The sequence below is a fragment of the Anarhichas minor genome, unplaced genomic scaffold (assembly GCF_050575085.1).
Source record: "Anarhichas minor isolate MPS153535 unplaced genomic scaffold, ASM5057508v1 ptg000014l, whole genome shotgun sequence".
Taxonomy (NCBI): Eukaryota; Metazoa; Chordata; class Actinopteri; order Perciformes; family Anarhichadidae; genus Anarhichas; species Anarhichas minor.
In genome coordinates, this window is record NW_027466460.1 from 10652489 (window position 1) to 10667954 (window position 15466).

The following is a 15466-nucleotide window of genomic DNA, read 5'->3' on the forward strand; positions in this document are numbered from 1 at the left end:
AGCTGCTGCGTGTTTTACAGTTGATCCCCCGTCGTGACAGAGTCCATATGATCCTGCGTTGTGTGAGTGTTTAACTCGGTCCTGATGTTGTGTTAGTGTTCAGAGGCGGACAGACTTACACCATACCGTGTCCTTTATAGCATCGCTAGCCGCTCGGCTCCAGGGGTGTTGGTCAGCCGTTGGGGCCACCACTTTGATCGAGAATTAAAAATCTGTTGGGTGTGTTTAGATGACGTTCTGTGAAGACATTCATGGTACCCTGAGGATGACGCCTACTATGACCACCATGTGGTTTTGAGTGAAATGTCGGATGTATTGCTTTGGAATTTGGTTCAGATATTCATGTTGCCCAGAGGATGAATCCCAGTGGTTTTGTTGATCTGACGTCATTCCCTCTCGTGCAATCGTCAGGTTTTGGACAAATCTAAATGATATTTGTCCGACTCTTTGGTTTGTGACCTAATATCTGCAACACTTCCCCATAAGCTTCAGCTGTATTTTGTGTTTCGTGATAATTAGCAACTGTTAGCATTAGGGCTGCCCCCTCTTAGTCGATTAGTCAACTAATCGATTGTTTTGGTCTTTCTTGATTTCTTCAGTAGTTTTTAATGCTTTTTTTTCATGCTGAATGACTTATTTCCAAGAAACTTATGAGCACAGCTCTTGTAAACGCAAATTTTAAAGTGGGGCTTTTGAGTGATTCTTTGTGGAGAAACTCGTTTTTACAGATCTGTCGATGAAATCGATTAGTCGACTAAGTTGCAAGCCTGGAGACTCTTAATCTCATTGGAGAGATTGTGTGTAAGATCTGTTGAACATGACTGTGATTTGTATATATACATGTGATATCATTTCTATTGATGGCAGATGAAAACATTCACTGTCTGTAAGCAGAGGAAACACGGGCAGATAAGGCACATCCTAACATCCTTCCTCTTGAAGTGCAGGCGTGTTAATGGAAATATTGATGATTTTTTTTATCCTCACATTAACCAGTCTGTTCCAAGTGTTGTCAAAAAAAACTTCTGTCTTATTTAGCAGAGTCAATCTTTCCAGGAATGTCCTCTCCAAGGGAAGCAATAAAATAGTTCCTTTCTGGGGTAAAAAGTGGGCATCTTCCAAATTTCCATGGTGCCAATGTGAGTGTTGGAACTGGTCTGCAAAGCTGCCCTCAGGCTATTTTAAACTAAAATAATATATTTTTTTATGCAGACAACCAAAGCAGACCTCATTTACATAAATATGTTGTCTTTTCCCCTCTCTGACTCCCTACATTCAGCCAGAGTTGTTCACACCCAGTCGCCGTTTGCCTTCCGATGTCAAAAAATGTTTCTGCAATGAGAGTGATGTCAGGGGGCCTGCAGGAATCCACTTTGGGCGTCTTAGGTAGTCCACAAACAATTTGACATCTCAGTCTGAAAGTACAGAGTGCGGCCGGCAGCCAAAGTGGAGCGAGATGCGTCTCTCCTCTCCTCTGGTCATCTGACTTTGCCTGTTATTGTTCTCTCTCCTGCATACCTGTCATAGCTGCTGTCTAGCCATGCAGAGGGAGAGAAAATCACTACAATCTCCAGTCATATCAGTGCGTCTGTGCTGCTATTTTATGAATCAACCTTTTGTGTCTCTGTGGATAATCATATCTGCTTTTTTTTCCCTGCATCCTCAGGTCCTCTGTGATGATGCTTCCTCCTGTGGTTATGGTTGCACCAGTAAGCAGTCAGGAATGTCCCCCTTCTGCCTCTGACATGGTTTAATCCACGCATGATCCGGTCACCGTGATGGCCTCCATGGTTGCCAATGGAAACCCAGATGGGCAGTCTCTGGTCTTAAAAGGGGTGGATCCAGAGACCTGCATGATTGTGTTCAAGAACCACTGGTCTCAGGTAAACGCCAGCACTGAATCAAGACCCCTGCAGCTTAAAGCACAACTAATCCCTCCATGCGTATCTGGTGTCAAATGTAATAAAACCACAGTGGAATTCAGCTTAATTTATCTGTGAGCCCCACAAAGGGTCAGACCCCACACGCTGACACACCAATGCAGACATTAAAGCAGCTGACACTTAGTTACCAACACACTTTTCTAACCCCTTTGTGTCTGGCCAGTGTCATTCTGTGTAACGTTTGTTCATCTCAGTGTGGGAGGAGTAGTAGAGGCCTCACTGGCTGCCAGGACCCACAGGGGTGAACAGGGACACATGCTGCTGCAAAGAGCCAAACGTCTGAGACAGGCGGCCTCCCCACTGCCAATGTTCCACTGGCCATAAGTGCAGTTTGGCGCTGCGGGGAACAGCTCTGGAGTCAGTTTCTACTGTCGGTGAGGTAGTAAAGAAGAATTTGCGCAGTTTGTGCAGCAGAAAGGCTGTTTTTCAATTCATCAGCTGAAGGAGCAATGTTAGTTAATCACGTGCTCATACGAGCAGGGTTTTGTAGTGTCACAACTTGCATATTGGACCACTCACAAAAAGTGTGATGTAGAAACTTTAAACCTTCAGGACACAAACACTGAGAGTGACATTTTCAGTGAATGGTGTCATCTTGTATCCAGTAGCTAAACCTTTTGGTTCCATCTAGTTTTGTTGGAATAAATGAATTATACATGCATTGTGCTGGGTGTATCTGTTATTGTGGTTGGTGAATTCAGATTGATGTAGAAGAACTGTGCTGTAAGTGAGCCTATTGTTTTGAATACAAACCTGTTGTAGTGGGTAGCAAACTTTAGCAGGCTTGTCAGTAGAGTCCAGACCAGTGACATACTTGGCACTGAACATGATGGTAAGCTAACCATTGTAGCTGTTTTTTTTACTCCTGCAAAATGTCTGTCTGGGATTCGTGTTTTTAATATTTTTACGGTTTCACTTATTTCTTCATTAGTCCCGGCCTGACTATGAATGAGAACTCCCTGTTCAGATTAAAGCTTGTTTCGCTTTAGGCAAACTGGCAGCACAATTTCACTCCTGCAGAGTCTTATTTCCACGCTCAGCTTATCTGTCGAGCGATAAGAGTGCTCTTGACTTTGGTTTCAGTTCGGAAAACCTTGAAATGCATGTCGTAAGTAGGATTGACCTTGTCCCTCTGTAAGAAGCTCTCACTGTTTCATTGGCAGATTAGGTTTATGTTCATTTGCTGTGTCTTATCTGCCGCTCTCCAGGCCTCACTGAGCTCATTGTGTTTGTTGTGACATGCAAAGTGATCGTCCCGTTGCTGTGGCTGCCAACAATCTCTAACTTATGACAGTGAAGAGCCGTAGTGACGAGGAACATACTGCCCTGACTCCTTACATTGCAGGTTTACATTCCACATTTTATGAATGCGTTTCTGTTTAGTGGCGTGGACAGTTCCATGTGGGAACACCCCCATCCAGTGTACATTTAAGAACATCTTCAGATGTCAGAGTTCAGTTAAATTAGACTTGTCGAAGCTCCCGTCCCTCAGGTGAATTTGCTTTCTGGTGGTTTCATTTCCTTTTTGGGCTTCTGTCAAATGGAATAAAAGCACATATATTAAGCATGATAAAAGTTAAAAACATATTTTGTTTTTTATTCAATCTTTTCATCCCAATTCTCAGAATAATATTTGGGATTATTTTTGCAATGTTAACACCTTTTTTAAAATTGGTAATTCAGAGCACTGCCGGAATCTGACGCTGCATATGTCGTCTTGTATTAATAATTCACAAGCTATGCATCAAAACACTCATGTGGGCCTGTACTGTATAAGCTGACTAATGATAAAACTCCAATAGCTTTAAGGAAAGACACCTGCATCAGCAAATTTAAGAGTGATGACAAAGTGTTTTTCTTTTTAAATGCTAAATGCTAAATTCTATATATCGGTGTATTTTAAAGTACAGGTTAGGGTTAAACGGATGACACACATTATGGTATTTTCGTAATTTTTCTGACAGATCAAAACTGAGCTCTCACTTCAGTAGGTGTGTTTTTGTAACCTATAATTATTCTGGGAAGTTTCACTGAAGACCTACTCGGAAGAGTTTAACAGATTTACACCTGGAAACTCCCCAGTACCAGTCTGAAAGGCTCCACTTGAGCGGAAAGGGCCTTGCTCAAGGGCACCACACTTCTGGTAATGAGGATGTGGCAAATACTGCACTTTCAATTTCCCTATTTAGATTGATACTGCCAGTTGTGGCTTGTGATGATTAAATCTGAAACAAAGTGTTTAATTCTAACACTTTCAGATCCCTGAACTAGAGATACTATTCTGGCCCAAGTAACCAAAAATGAGTGCTTGCTAACAGCTACTTTGCTTATAATACACATATTCTAGGCCTCATAGGTCAACCAACCTTTAAGGTTCTCTATACTGAATTCAGAGTAAATCTATTGCCTCTCAACAGCTCTACATAGCACCGGCTGAGACGTCAAATAGTTGTTTGTTGCTATATTAAAGCTCTGACCGACAGCGTAATCGCGTAAGTGTAGCTCCCACCCTCCGGTTCCCCCTCACGTAAACACTGTTAGCTCTGCCAGCACTGTCACTGTAGTTTTGCACTGTTAGCGCAGTTAGCACCGTTAGCGATGTGCTACCAGCTCAGGCATCGCAATGTTGAGAGCCGGCGAGAGGCAATCAAAATTCTCCCAACCTTGTGTGCACCTTTAGCTTTGTCTGCAACTGACCTTGATAGTGTCAGTAATAATCTGACTCCATGTATGTATGTATGTATGTATGTATGTATAGTAAGAACAATTCTACCTTGGTCAGAGAGCTTGAACTGGACTGATGCCACTGGGCCACGGGCCCCAAAGGGCTGTACAAACTCTGTTCTCTTGTTTCCATCAGCCATGCCCAGCCCTCTTGTGCACAACCAGTTATTGTCATGGCAGCAGTGTCGGGCCGGGGACACTGGCTCCATTATTGTGACTCTGGTTTCCACGCAGCCAACACACAAGGGAGGGACTGGATACACAACGGACTGTTTCACTGTGTGCTACCAAACTGAGTTTATCTGTACTGTGCTGCTGGTCTGTTTACGCCCCATTATTGTTGATGATTAACCTGTCGGGAAGAAGGCAGTGGTTTTACCTTTAACAAACCTGTATTAATTAAACATGCTGTACAAGCACTGTCTATACAAACAAGATTAAAACTGCTATAAAAAGAAAACACTGACTTGTACCAAATGTCAAGTGTCCATAGTATAGCACGTATACTTTACATTATGTGAGTGGTAATGCTGAAGATCGTCTTTGTCAACATAAATGGAAACTGATTCTGTGCATTTTGCCATTTTTAAAGCCCAGCGATCAATTTGCATCTTTCTTGGATTTCGTTGATTGAGTTTCTGTCAATCCTCACTTTGTGTTCTCCAAAATGGTGGCCATCAGTCACCAGCAGTGTTTCTCATGTGTAGAATTCATTTGGGTGGCCCACCAATAAAGATGGGTCCCCTTCCAAACTTCCTTTGTAATATCATTTTGAATTAATTTCTTCTTTTCAAAAATTCAAAATACAGTTGAAAGTGTATAGGCCAGGCATGTCCAAAGTCCGGCCCGCGGTCAGATTTTATATGGCCCGCACCTTCTGTCTTAAAATGCATTATTTATGGCCCGCCAGCACAGTCAAAACGGAATGAACAAATCATACAAATTCAACATGCAATTCCTCTTTTCACCTCATGGTGGCAGCACCACTCTGTAACTGTCTGGCTGTTTGAAATTGGCTCTGACCCTTGACCTGTCATGTTACGGCAAGTAAAAAAAAAAAGGAAAGTCGATAATGAGGGCCGCCGCTTCCAGGAGAGGTGGAGATCACAATATTTTTTTCACCGAAAACCGAAACATCTGTGTCTGCCTAATTAGTCATGAGACTGTTGCCTTGTTTAAGGAATATAATGTAAAGAGACACTACGACACCAAACATGCTAATGCTACAACAAGCTATCAGAGCGACCGAGCTAGAAAAGTGAAGCAACTCCAAGATAACTTGGCCTCACAGCAGCGGTCCTTTTCACATGAAAACATCATCAAAGTAAGCTAAAGTGGCCATGGTAATTACTAAACATGACAAAGTTTATCAAAGACTGTGTTATGAAAATAGCAGAAAACATAATTGCCCCGAGAAGAAGACCGAGTTTTTTTCGTTAGCCTGTTTCATGTGTGTTGAACTTAAATGTGAGACAACTTTTCATTACCCTCACTAAGTCATATTTAAGATTGTCTTGAGGTGAGAATATTGATCGGTTTCTATGTAATTAGCTTTTAGATTGCTTGTTCTTTGTGTTATCTGACACGTAACAAAAAAAAAAAAGTAACAAAAATGTCAGGAAGTAAAGTGACATTTCTTTTTATCAACCTGACAAAATTACGTTCTTGTGGGAAGAAAAGGCAACACTGTAGCTTCTTTACATTCTAATAGAATGTAAAGAAGCTACAGTGTATAGAATGATAAAGGCCTCATCATTGCGTGTATTTATTGATTTTTGTTTTTGCAAAACTTGTGTTTTTTATTTAAAACCTTCCACGAAAAACGTCCTTATCTCTTAGCGCTTTTTAAAAAAACAATCAAATTCTACAAGCTATGGCTTTGTTTCTTTCTAATTGAATGCCTTTATGATATCCAAAGCATAATAGCGTATTTTTTGCAAAGTTTGCTGCAAAGCTGTTCTTCTTGCATGAAAATCAAATGATATGGGGTTACAATGTGTTCAGTTGAGTAACATTCCTCTTCTCTCTTATTGTAGGTGGTGAAGATCCTAGAAAAGCATGATCCCCTGCGCAGCAGCTCCACCCTGCCCTCCCTCGGTGTCATCAACCTCGGCGGCGGCTCAAGTGGCGGCCCTCGTTTCGGCACCATCCCCGGAGACGAGGCGAGCGCGGTGCAGAACTATGTGGAGCACATGCTGTTCCTGCTGATGGAGGAAGAGAGCGGTCAGGTCGGTGCCATGGGCCCCATCCTGGAGTTTGTGGTGATGGAGAACGTGATGGAGCGTCTCTTCGTGTGGAGCCTCCGCCGGGAGTTCACCGACGACATGAAGCTGGAGCAGCTGAAGATGTATGAGATGCTGGTGGGCCAGGCGCGCCAGCCCCTGCTGCATCACAAGCCCATCCTGCGGCCTCTCATGATGCTGCTGTCGTCCTGCTCTGACACGACGGCGCCACAGGTCGAAGCCGAGCTGGTGCTGCTGCTCAACCAGCTGTGCTACGTTCTGGCGAAGGACCCCTCAATCCTGGAGCTGTTTTTCCACACCAGCGAAGACCAGGGAGCCACCAACTTCCTCATCTTCTCCCTGCTCATCCCCTTCATCCACAGGGAGGGCACTGTGGGCCAGCAAGCCAGAGATGCACTGCTGCTCATCATGTCGTTGTCTGCTGAGAACGAGCGAGTGGCCAAACACATCGCAGAGAATACCTACTTCTGTCCGGTTAGTCCCTCTGACAAATGACCTTTACCTGTTCTTCTTGCTGTCATTCACCTGGTGGATTTTAGTACCTGTGAATCTCCTCAGACTGAGCCCCTCTGTTTTTAGATTTTCCTAATTAACTCAACCTTTATGTATGAGGAAAAAATCATCCCAGACTCCAGTGACCCTTCGGCGTCCTAATCAGGCAAAAAAATATGCAGATGAATTCATGGAGCCACTTGAAGCAAGGTTAAACCATCTCATTGAGTGTTACAAATGTCTGGCATTCATGAGATTAAGACACGGTTGCAAGATAATCCCACGTAAATAATGCCATTTACCCACGGCTGCAGACATCGCAATGAGAAATTGCTTTTGATGTGATGCCAGTTTAACAAGTGATGACTGAATTTAATTGGTTCCGCCGGCAGGCGACAAGGATAATCCTATAGAGGATGTATACATCAATGCAACACTAATGATGCATCATTTTACAGTGTAATTACTCTGCCATAGACTCTGTTGTTTTTTAAAATCCTGTAAATACTTGAAATTACACCTCTAAGAAAAGACAGAAGTCCTGTTAATACTGACCATTTGTTACATGGAAAGCCTGCTGACATTACGGAATTAATTAGTGACCTAATTATCACATCATGATGATTATAAAAGGAAATTATAGGCGATAAAATGTAACCGCTGCTCAAATATATTTATAGAGCTGACCTGTAGGAGGTATGAATCCATATGTATGCTGTTTGAGGAGGAGCTGGCTGGCTGATGTGCACTGAAGGCTGCTGCAGTGCTGTGTTTACAGCTGCATTACATTATCAAAATGGAGAAGAAGAAATGATTTACAAAAGTATTTTGTATTGCAGTAAAACATTTATAAATCTGTTGTGTGAAGCCGAAAGTAAAACTGCCAGCCAAAGATATCTTGTTTATGCCAAACGAATTCCATAATATTCTCTCCGTTATCACTTTGTGTCAAATTATTTTTCATTAGACTCACATGATGATGATATATCACATGATGCTTTGCGGCACAGTGTTTTTTTCTCCAGTAAAGTACAGGTAAAATATTTTTCACGATGTAGTGTAGGTATTACAGTTTATAACGCGTTCATAATGACAATGCTAACATGCTGATGTTTAGCAGCTGTAATGTTTACCCGTTCACTAAAGGAATGTTCTTAGTTCTTAGTTTAGCAGGTATTTATTCATAAACCAAAAACGCCGTCTTGTCTTGATGATGATGCTAAAATATAAAGTCAAAAATCTAAGTTATAGCAAATCATCCTGTGGTGACCCAACTTTTAAATTGCATGGCAATCCATCCAATAGCTGTCAAGAATGTTTCACTCAAAACCGGTGGCACGAGAGGAAAAGTCCGAGGATCACCAAAGTCAACACATTTTACAGGATTAGTGAAAACCCAAATCAGCTATTGACTGTATCTCGATTCTAGAATACGGTAACATTTTATTTGATGTTGACTTGTCTCTCTCTCTCTCCTCAGGTTCTGGCCACAGGGCTGAGCGGCCTGTACTCGTCTCTGCCCACGAAGCTGGAGGTTCCCAGTGCGGACTGGCACTGCCTGCACAAAGAGGACTGGCTCCAAATGCCGTCCCTCGTCCAGTTTCTCAACTCGCTGGAGTTCTGCAACGTTGTAATTCAGGTGAAAACGTGTGGCGACTGACGAGGCTGCACACACACACTCGCACACAAAGCTCTCTGCCACGTGAAACATTTACAAGGTTACACGGTTACAGGGGTTATTCACACGCGGTTAAATGGCTGCAACCTTCTGCTTGACTGCACTCTTGACTTGATGTGTGACTGTTCCCAGGTGGCCCACCCGGATATCAGAGACCAGCTGGTTAGCTACATCTACAACGGATTCCTCGTGCCTGTCCTAGCACCCGCTCTCCACAAGGTTGGTACTCTTCTTCCTTCTCGGAACATCACTTACAATCGTTCCGTTTGCTTTTATCCGTGCAGACCTCAAGAATTACAGTATGCAAATTATTTTATTTGCACTAACACACATTCTAACTGACTGACTGATGATTTCGTCCTCTGTGAAGTTGACCCTGGAAGAGGTGATGACCACCACAGCATACCTCGACCTCTTCTTGAGGGCTGTGTCTGAGCCGGCGCTGCTGCAGACTTTCCTCTCCTTCATCCTCCTGCACCGACATGAGAGCGTCCACATTTTAGACACTCTAGTCAGCCGCATCAACACGCCTTTCCAGGTACAGAGCGAACCCAGCGAACTGCCAACAACACCTCTGTACATGTTTAGTCTTAAAAAGACACACTCCCACTCACACAGACAGACAGACAGACACGCATCACACTCAAAAACAGCATGACTCATGTTTAATAACTCCAGGAAAACAACCCCAGAGGCACTTTTGGACCCTTGTTGAAATTTTAAATGTCAGCACCAAAGCTGGCGAAATGTTGCCATGGTGATGCTCAGTTGCAGTGACATCATCCCGTTAGTTATAAGTAATGGTTTCTTTATATTGACGTTCGGCTGTGTTAATGTCTCGGGGAGTTTCCTCCAGTGTTTGCCAACAGTCAGCTTCGGCACACCTGCAACTCGGTGAAAAATGATAGTTAGTTTAGTTAGTTTATTTATTTTGCACAATTCAAAAAAAATAAACAAACATACCTTGAGCCAAATTAAACATTGACGAACATGCAAATATTCCACATTTCAGCTATTTTCCTGTTTGCTTTTACCTTTGAAGTTTAATAACTTATCAAGTAGTCATGTTGTAAAAAAACAAAAAATATATATTTTACAAAAATCTCTCAATCCTCGACCTTCTCTAGGCTAATCATTGCAATGAATTTCTGTTTCTTGACTAACCGACAAAGTTTCAGCAGTGGTGTAAAAATCCTCAGTTGTTGTCATGTGCTTTAACTCTGCAGTTGGGCACTGTGTCCCTGGCACTTTTCCGCACTCTCATTGGCTTATACTGTGAAGATGTGATGCTGCAGCTCATATTGAGGTGAGTGGCACACACGCAGACTTGTTATGAAAGCAGGATACGAAGCAGGATACATCTAATTGGTTTACGACACGATGAGCTTTTACATTGCTACCTCCCACCGTGCAGATTTGTGTTTCGTGCTCACGCTGGTTTTCCTAACAGGATCTGTTCCCTTTTGCCTCCCCAGGTACCTGATCCCCTGTAATCACATGATGTTGAGTCAGAGGCGTGTTGTTGGGGAGAGGGACTGCTACTCTGTGTCAGCAGCCAAGATCCTGGCATTAACGCCGTCCTGCTGCTCCCCCGATCACAGCCCCCCTCCTCTCCGACAGCTGGACTCCATCCTCTTTTCCAAAGGTGCAGAGACTCCCAACAACACCAGCGCCACGGGTAAGAAGTACGACATGTTAAAAGACACTTTTTTTTGCCTGGTTTATTACAGCTTCGATCTCATTTTTGCTAATTTAATAATTTCAATGGGTTATTATAAGATTGTACTCAAAGTAACTGCTTAGATCTCCGAACATGGAGACATTGCTGTCCAATAAGACAAGATAATGCAGATTGTAAATAAGCCAACTGGTTTGTCGAAACAATGTACGGGGAATCAAAAACTACAAAGAGAAGACCCAAGTTGTAAGACACTAGAAGGATCCTTTTAAGCAGTATATTAGCTTGTCACGAAAAAAAGCTAATCATTAGCTGAATTACAAAGGGAAGCAGGGCGACATAGTGTGTTGCCCATCAACCCTTTTTAAGGCCTTGAAAAGGTATTCACTCTGTTATCAGCTGTGAGTGTAAAGCCTGTAATGCTTTGACACTACTTAATACTTTCGATTTCTTAATGTACTGGATGTGCTATTGAAAAGCCAAAATGAATGACTGCTTTTCAGCAGTTTTTGTGATCTTCTTTTACAAATGTTTTCTTTGTTTTCGTTCCTTTCAAATCCGCTGCAAAGCGAATTCGTCCAGCAGATTCTACTATTCATAACCCTATTTGAGTGAGTGCATGTTATAACCTCAGTAATAGTAAACAAACAGAACAGACGGACGGGAGGAAAATAGAAAGTCATTAACAGTAAGAGTGCTAAAACCCAATAATAATAAAGAGCTACATTTACTAAATCGGTGCAAACATGGTTTTGAGTACAGTGCAAGGTGTTGATGCACATTTATCTGGGACATGTAACAGGGATTTTATGAGTGTTTATGAGTATTCCATCAAATAGTGAGATCTCCTGCTGTTTCGCTGTATTACATCACTTTACCCCCTGTAGCTACTTGTCAAACTCATTAGTTCTGCTCCGCATGAACGCTGCGCTGAGGCGCTGCACGTCAGCTTTTATCAACATTTCCTCTCTGTTCTTTCTCCTCCAGAGGAAAGGGAGAGCTTCTTAGAGGATGACGATGGCTCCGGTAACTCCTGCACCATCGGCTCAGAAATCTACCTGGATGTCAGTTATCTTCATTACCTCTACGACGCCCGCCTGAGCATCAGCAGCTGCATTCAGGCCTGCCAGGTTTGGTCAGCCCGGTACGACGGCGAGGACCCCCCTCCTGAGAAATACCAGCCCGGCATCCTCGAGGAGCCGGGGCTGAAGAGTAGGCAAACCCAGATGGCTTTCAAGCGCGTTCCGCAGCCGCTAGCGCCTCGGCCCCGCCCTCCGCCGAATACAGAGCTGCCCTCCATCACCCAGCTGGAGCTGGAGTGGGACGATAGCTACGACGCGTGCCCGGTGCAGACCGCTGAGGCTCCTGTGGAGACTAAACGTCTACAGCGGCCTCCTGCGGAGCCCCCAAAGCACATCCAGGAGATGAGGAAAACAGCCGTCATGCTTGTACAAGGTTCATATATTGAGGAAAACGAGTTCCAGGACGACGGCATGGTATACGATCTCGTAGCCAAGAAAGACACCAGAGATACTGAAAGCGGTAAGCTCAAATCCAGCGGGTCTGAATCGAAAGAAACCCAACCGGGATCCGCAGAAGTTCCCCTAAAAAACGGACTCAGTTTAACACTTCCAACCTCAGTGATGGCTGATAAAAATACCTTGGACACAAAGGCCAAAGGTCAGACAGATTGTAATTCCCACCTCCAAAACACCACAGCTGCCGAGTCGGGCGATGACCTTTTGGCTCAGTATGAGGAGCTCATTCGTACGTTGGACACTAAAGCAGGTGGAAAACAGCTCAAGCCTGATGGAGAGATGAAGAAGCCCGTCACGCCTGCAGAGGAGGACGAGGAGGAGGAGATGGATTTTACCTCCTTCTCTGCTGAGACACCAGAGCCAGAGAAACTGCATTCACCCTTTGGGGCCAAGTTTGTCAGCGGAAGTGGCGGAAGAAAGCAGTCGGCACCTTTTACCGGTAAGTGTAAGGGAAATCTTCACTTCTTTGCAGCAGTGTCATTACGCCCCAAAACCGCATATTAACATGCTGTTTATGATTATTCTTCCTGCAGGTCCATTTGTCAGTGTGCTGATGTCTCGTCTGGAGAACATGCAGAGTAACTCGCTTCACGTCAACTTGTTGTTGACGGGCATCCTGGCCCAGTTGGCGGCCTACCCTCAGCCCCTGTTGCGCTCCTTCCTTCTCAACACCAACTTGGTCTTTCAGCCGACCGTTCGCTCCCTCTACCAGGTAAAACGGATGCGTTTTGTGTGTGTGTGTGTGTGTGTGTGTGTGTGTGTGTGCATGTGCAGGCAGGAGTGAGGCTTTTCTTTCCCTTCCTTCCCTTGAGGCGTGTGTACCATCAAGTCGACAGAATGAAGACAAGGAACGCAAATGATTTGGGTTTGGCTGCGTCGCTGAAAGATGTTGAAACTTGCAGTTCACCTTTCAAAAGTGAGATTTAAAGTTTGTCATCTGAGCGCAGTTCTGTAGCTGCTCTTGAGTAAAATAAAGTAAAGACAGCTTCCTCTTTTTCTCCCTGCTGAACAAGAGATCCTTTATCAATACAATCGGGCTGCTTGGTTTTATTAAAGCTTGGGTCGGTAACATTGGAGAAACCAGCAAGAGTACACTGAATTACTAAAAGTATCCAACCGAAAAAACCCCTCCCAGTGTTGCCAACTCTTCCAATGAAAGGAACGAGCAGCACCAGCTCATGAAGTCACTAAATCTAGTGAGAAAGTCGCCAAGTTGGCAACTCTGACAGCCCCTCCCTTCAGGCCTCTCGCCCAAAATGATCATTATAAGCGTAAACAACGAACAGCTGTCAAGCTAGCAGCTTGTAGAAGGCTCCTGTGACGCACAATGAATGTAGAGGCAGAGTGCATTCCTTATCGGTTTATTTTGTCAGCTCATTTGATTTATTGATGGAAATCGGGATGTAAAGAGAATTTCAACAATCTTAAATCTAGCTTTAATTACATCAGTGCAAACACTGCAGATGTGAATGCACAGTAATCCTCCGTTTCTTTGCTGCGTTTCCCTTCAGGTCCTGGCCATCGTGAAGAACCAGATAGAAGAGCAGGCTGCCACCAGAAAAGACTTTCCGGAGCTGATCACTGCCGCCCAACACTGGCTGCTGGCCAGGGAGTCTTCCTTCATAGCTGCAGGTGACGACAGACGCACCCACATCTGGAATTTTTGTGTCTACACCAGTTATGGCTGGAATCTGTGTTCTCACATAGATCTATAGCAGTATGAGTTATGCGTGAAAAGTATTCAAAACATTCATTTTAAATTCAGACTTGAAATCCAAGCAGGTTTTACTCCAACATTTTAAGTAGTAGTATAGTAATAGTTTGTACGGATGTAAGAAACAATATATAATATTTGAATCAGTGAACATTAGAGAGGCCGGTAGTCCGTTGGCTGGTCCATAATCGTCAACGCAGTATCTCAGGAACACCTTGACGGAATTTCAGTGTCAAAGGTCACTGTGACCTCACAACAATCAATCTTTATCTTTATCATCACTAATAGTAATACACATTTTCTTATCTATTTGACTTTATTTATTTATATATTATAGTAAACTGTGATCAATAGTGTTCAGATTTTGGAAAACAAATGTAATTCGACCCCCAGCCATCAATTTCAGAATGTATTTTCAGTACGACAGTTGGCTCGGGATGAAACGTAATAGCTTGAGCATTGTTTTTATTGTTTTTCGATGACAAGAATATAAACTCTGCACTGTTGTTGAGTTCCTCGATGTCAAAAAATGTGCCGTTACAAAATGGGTCAAGTTCAAAACAGCATCTGCATTCATTATCGGCCGTGTCTGTTGGGAACCATAAAAAATTCTACTTGATTTTCTTAAGTGATGTTGCAGCTGAGCAACAGTCTCAGCTCAACCCTGGAGCGTCAGGCCTGTTTTTGAACTAGGTTCCCCGCGGTTTGAGAGTTGTATAAGCTACAAAAAAACAAAACTTGTTGGAAGTATGTTTGCAGAAAGATAAGAGCCAGAATTTTCTATGAAGAAAATGTCTCAGTAGGTCACCAGGGGTACTCCCCTTTCTTGTACAAAAGCAATTATTTATAAATGGAGAAATCCTTAACAGGAATATATTATGTTTACAAAATGTCTTCAGTTCCAGCTCATGCATGGCACAGAGTGTATTCCTGCTCATACGTGATTTGTTTTCATTTTGTCATTGTTACTCATTAAGTCTTCATGTTCTCAGACAAAAGCAGAAGCTCCACCCACGGCGAGGCGGGAAGGATGTCGAAGAGCTCGCCGCCACCGAAACCCAAAGCCATCTCTCTGGATCGGACAGAAGTCTTCGCCACCGTCCTCTTCACGGAGTTCCTCAAAGAACTGGCTGCTATCGCACAAGAGCACTCAATCTTATCATACATTCCTATGGAAGAGTGATCGTGTCCTAGTAGAGTCCAGTTTAACTCTGAAAGACTTATAAGACTTAAAGCAATGGTTTTCAGGTCTTTTTCAGGCACTACTTGATGAAGAAACCTCTCAGATCCTAGTTTTATACAACTATTTAAAAAAATCATAGCACATTTTTTCCTAAGCAAAGAAAATCGATTCGTTTTTCTCGTTCTGTAAAGTTCTGTTTGGCAGCCAAGAAGGAGGGGTGAACTTTGAGCTGTTAGCTGAAGCCTGCACCAGCCGATAATGCTCCTAAGAGCA

At 43.4% G+C, this 15466-nt stretch overlaps 1 protein-coding gene across 1 annotated transcript; it reads left to right on the forward strand.

The window, feature by feature from the left end:
* The first annotated feature begins 1746 nt into the window (after positions 1-1746).
* fhip1aa (FHF complex subunit HOOK interacting protein 1Aa) lies at positions 1747-15193 on the forward strand. The gene is made up of 11 exons (XM_076091997.1): positions 1747-1883; positions 6704-7384; positions 8883-9041; positions 9213-9299; positions 9451-9618; positions 10307-10386; positions 10556-10758; positions 11746-12735; positions 12830-13008; positions 13808-13928; positions 15003-15193. Exons 1-11 carry the CDS (start codon positions 1779-1781, stop codon positions 15191-15193), a joined length of 2964 nt encoding a protein of 987 aa, XP_075948112.1. The 5' UTR covers positions 1747-1778.
* Positions 15194-15466: the final 273 nt, after the last annotated feature.

Coding starts and splice junctions, on each gene's coding strand:
- fhip1aa (XM_076091997.1), top strand. CDS start 1,779: ATGGCCTCCATGGTTGCCAATGGAAACCCAGATGGGCAGTCTCTGGTC. Junction 9,300..9,450: donor TAGCACCCGCTCTCCACAAG/GTTGGTACTCTT, acceptor TCCTCTGTGAAG/TTGACCCTGGAAGAGGTGAT. Junction 9,619..10,306: donor GCATCAACACGCCTTTCCAG/GTACAGAGCGAA, acceptor TTAACTCTGCAG/TTGGGCACTGTGTCCCTGGC.